Raw genomic sequence first — 4154 nt, forward strand, 5'->3', positions numbered from 1 at the left:
AAACTGCTCATCATGTGAAAGAACTATTGATACTGCAGCAATGTATGCTCTCTAATCACTCAACAACAATGTTGAACCCTGTGCTATTCTACTTTTGTCTCATCACGTCACAAAATATAGGAGCCATGTGAACGGAATTATTCAGAATTATTTCATGAATTGTAATGATGGTCACACAGTCAAGCAATAACACAAGTACTATATGATCTGATAAAAAAGTGAGTACTTTCTATCAAATTGCAGATTGTCTAGCAGGCAGACAAAGGTATTACAACCTGCTTAATACAGTCAACTAGATTCTATCATCATTATGAATTTAAAACCATAACAACATGTGTTTTCCATAACACATAGAACACATTGAAAATCTGATATAAACAGACTTTCAGTTAAAAATTAAATGTAAAAAGTTGCAATTGTTAGAAAAATACAAATGATCATTGGCATATAAATGCATTTATTTCTTCTCACTTGCTGTGTAAATTTAACAATAGTAGAACTTATTTCTTTAATTGTACAACACAATTACCATTTGATAGCATAGCAACAAAATGAAACATATAAAGGGGGAAAATACGTTGTAAAAACCTTGGCACAAATGAACTAATAATGCCACCATGTTGAAAAACGAGGTAAATCTGACTTCTCCATCAGAGATTTTTATTATATCACGTAAACATTTACATGCATTTTAAAGAATTCTCAAACAGGTGACAGCGTTAAAATATAAAAGACCAAAAAGCACGAATTAAAACACTGAAGTTCAAAAGTGGAGATAAGTGCAATACATTCCAGCTGTGCGTTTTACTACCGCATTACAATGCAAGGTCGAGGTTGGAGCTGTTCCTTAGTGAAAGTGCTGAACTGCAATACACTTGTTCTGTAAAACACGCTTCCCGTAAAGGAAACACGATGGTCGAGGAAAAGAATACAAGTTTATGCACTTGCTGCACACACTGCAAGCAAGGTTCATTGTGGGAGGTCCACTTTTAAAATCACGCGCTTGTCATGACAACGCGATCCAACACCTCATTGGACCTTTACGCTCATACGGGTCGCTTGCAACAATTGCCACAACGTTCATGTTGAGCTTTGGAGTCGTAATCTATGGCTTAAAGAACTGTTTTAGAAAGCTTGAATCTTCCAAGACGGTAAGATTTAACATTGCGCACAACAAGAGCTCATGTGCCCTTCACAGTTCGGGCTCAGATGGCCTCGGGCAAGGTGAATGGCCACGCATTAACTACTTGTGGCTTCAACTCCATCTTTTCTTTCTGTTTGAGGTGCACGCGGCCGTGCCGTTTCCTTTCGTCGCTCCTGGCAAAGCGTTTTCCGCATACATCACAAGAAAAAGGTTTCTCACCCGTGTGAGTGCGAGTGTGCGTGGTCAGATGGTCACTTCTGCTGAAGCTACGCAAACAGATTCGGCACTGAAAGGGTTTGTGTCCCGTGTGAATACGGATGTGCCTGTTGAGCTCATCCGATCGAGAGAAGCGCCGGTCACAGGTCTCCATGGGACATGTGAAGGGTTTCTCCTTGGCCGGCCCGGTGGAGGAGGCAGGGCTCTTTCTTACTCGATTGGGTTTCTGAGCCCGTGTGTAAGTTTGACTGAAAGACTCCGGCAATAAAGATGAATACAGAACGGAGTCTATTGTTGAGGTCGAGTAGGTTGTGTCGCAACTGGACTGGAGTTCAATATTTGGAAATATGCTCGGTTTCAAAAGACTGTTGGAAGGGATATCCATAATTGGAGCAGAATAGTTAAACATGGGGGTGTTGAAACCTTGTGTGCATGCATCTCCGAAGCACTGCTCCTGTTTAAGGGTGCTCTCCACTTTGAATTCAATCTCTGGGTTTGGGCAAATGGGGGAATAAGAGTCCAAAAGCTCTTTTACATCCACCTGTTGATCGGTTGGAAAAGTAGTCGGCATTGTGAATGCCTCTGACTGGAAGCCAGCATCCAAGTAGTTATCAGATTTGTTAAATGCTCCCCACTCGTAACAGCTGCTCTCGAATTCATTTTTGATCGCCACTGGGAACGTTGCGGACTCGGGCAGCGGCTCGGTGTCATGGGTGGATTGTTGCGCAGAGGAGCAAAAGTTCAAATTCGATGCAGCAGAGTCTTGGGCCTGTGTGGTGGTCTGGGAGTCCGGGTAACTGTGGCCTGGCTGTCCCGGAGAATACAACGGCGGGGTGGCGCTGCCGATCGGGCACGTGGAGGCCTGTCTGTGCACCCCTTCGTCTCCAAAACTGCTACGGCCGCTGTCCACAGAGGAATGGCTGGTATTCATCGGGTCGTTTGTACACTGTTGTGCATCCGACACGGGGGTTGTTGAGATGCCAACGATTTCGGTTATCATGTTGAGTAATGTCTCCGTGCTGCAAGGCGCTCCTTGAGATGTTTCTACATAGAAACTGCCAGAGTACGACAAGGAGGTTGAGTAGCTTTCTTTAGGACCGTGACAAGAGTTATACTGATCTGTACTTGTGGGCTCCGTTTTGGGGGTGATAGGCGCACCTGCTATGGAGAAAAATAGCCATGCGTCAGTATAGAATTGCCTTCAGTGAATTGTGCAATCAGTTATATAACACGTTGCATATACTAGCTATGTAGTTCTATATAGTTATAGTATTAGCTATATACTGCATTATTTTTTATGCAAGAGTATGCAAATCCAACAATCTGTCGATAATAAATACAGCAAACATGTTGAGACTGCGATACAAAAGTCTGCCAGGAACTCACCGTGTGCAAACTGAGCAGGTGCTGTCCTTCCAGAATCCATGAAAACATCCTGGCTGTCTTTCGGGCCGCGAGTTTCCAGCCCAATAGCAGAACTGTTACAGTTGTCGAGCTGAGAGTAGAAAGAATCTTGAGAGTTCAAATCCATATTGTTAAGCATCTTTCCGTAAATGGGTTTCCAATGGCTGTCAGTCCAAGCAGGTTATGGATAAAGAGGGTATGCAAGCACAAAAAAGAGCAATACGAAAAATGTTAAGTCCGTAAACGATTTCGTCCAAAAAGCAATGCAAATAATTTGAAATTCCCCCTTTTATTTTTAGATCTGCGTCTAGGTATTATAGCTCTCCAGCTATCTGTTGTGTAGATCTGTTGATTCTCACACCAACGGCTTCCCTTCGCTCGCCTTATATACACTCCGTCTAAGCGATCAGCCCTCCTCCCCATTCATTGTCTCCAGTGAGAGGATTCCCCGCTGCGTGTCATCTTCGTGACCATATATGGACAGAGGATATGACGGGTTTCCCCAAAAAAGGAGAGTTACGGTTCTGACGTTTCAACAAGTCTATCATTAAGTGTAAAGGAACGAGGGAGAACCAGGCTGCAACTATATGAAATTTTCTTAGCTAATTCAAAGTAAAGGCCTGTGCTTTATATTTTCGTTTTTGTTGACATGTGCTAGGGTTCTTGACGATAATAAATGTAAAGTAGCCTATTTTATAAAGTAATAGAAATTAACTTCTGTGATTTTTTTCTTTCTTTCTGGCTATTTAATCAATGTGTGATAGGAAAAAAAATGGTCAGAAGCAATGATTTTGCTTATTGTAAAATTAAAGTGCCTCTAAGTCTTTCCTTTATTGTGGGGTTACTGTAGGAACCTTAGACAGTCCTTTAAAGAACTTTGAGTTATTGCAGGAACAATACTGGAGGATCTTCAGAGGGTTCCACATGGTGTGGCAGACGAGGAACCCCAAATGGAGCCTTGAGTGTCTTATAATTTTAGGGTGAACCTGATTTAAAAAACTTCTCACCACTCAAATGGGCAAAAGTCAGTCCATTTCTCTTTCACCTCATTTTATGAATGCGTTTGACTTAATTTACCAGTCAACCTCAATGATTACTTTGACAACATACTGTAAATACCGGAATGTTTTGGGTTCAAAACTCTATCAACTGCATTTGTGAAATAATGTCAATTACCACAACAAAAACAAAAATAAATAAATAAATAAATAATAATAAAAAATATATATTTTGACATGTTCCTCCTTTAAGAAAGAAGAAGCAACAATCGAGGTTACATTGAAACACTTACAATGGAAGTGAATGGGGCCAATTTTTGGAGGGTTAAAGACAGAAATGTGAAGCTTGTAATTTTATACAGTAGAAGCACTTACATTAATTTGTCTGTTAA

At 41.3% G+C, this 4154-nt stretch overlaps 1 protein-coding gene across 2 annotated transcripts; it reads right to left on the reverse strand.

Moving 5' to 3' along the window:
• Positions 1-574: 574 nt before the first annotated feature.
• LOC127445215 (early growth response protein 4-like) lies at positions 575-3104 on the reverse strand. 2 transcript variants are annotated; one of them, XM_051705108.1, is made up of 2 exons: positions 2747-3104; positions 575-2518 (listed from the first exon to the last, which is right to left on the reverse strand). In XM_051705108.1, the coding sequence occupies exons 1-2, from the start codon at positions 2901-2903 to the stop codon at positions 1206-1208; spliced, it is 1470 nt and encodes a 489-aa protein (XP_051561068.1). In that variant the 5' UTR covers positions 2904-3104; the 3' UTR covers positions 575-1205. The 2 variants fall into 2 exon arrangements, with proteins under 2 accessions (XP_051561068.1, XP_051561067.1); XM_051705107.1 differs by having other exon boundaries at positions 575-2521.
• Positions 3105-4154: the final 1050 nt, after the last annotated feature.

This window comes from Myxocyprinus asiaticus, chromosome 8 (assembly GCF_019703515.2).
Source record: "Myxocyprinus asiaticus isolate MX2 ecotype Aquarium Trade chromosome 8, UBuf_Myxa_2, whole genome shotgun sequence".
NCBI classification, from domain to species: Eukaryota; Metazoa; Chordata; class Actinopteri; order Cypriniformes; family Catostomidae; genus Myxocyprinus; species Myxocyprinus asiaticus.

Excerpts from the sequence above, each read along its gene's own strand:
- LOC127445215 (XM_051705107.1), bottom strand. The coding sequence starts at position 2,903 with ATGCTTAACAATATGGATTTGAACTCTCAAGATTCTTTCTACTCTCAG. Across the intron at positions 2,522-2,746 it reads ACCTGCTCAGTTTGCACACG|CAGGTGCGCCTATCACCCCC; the intron begins GTGAGTTCCTGG and ends TTTTCTCCATAG.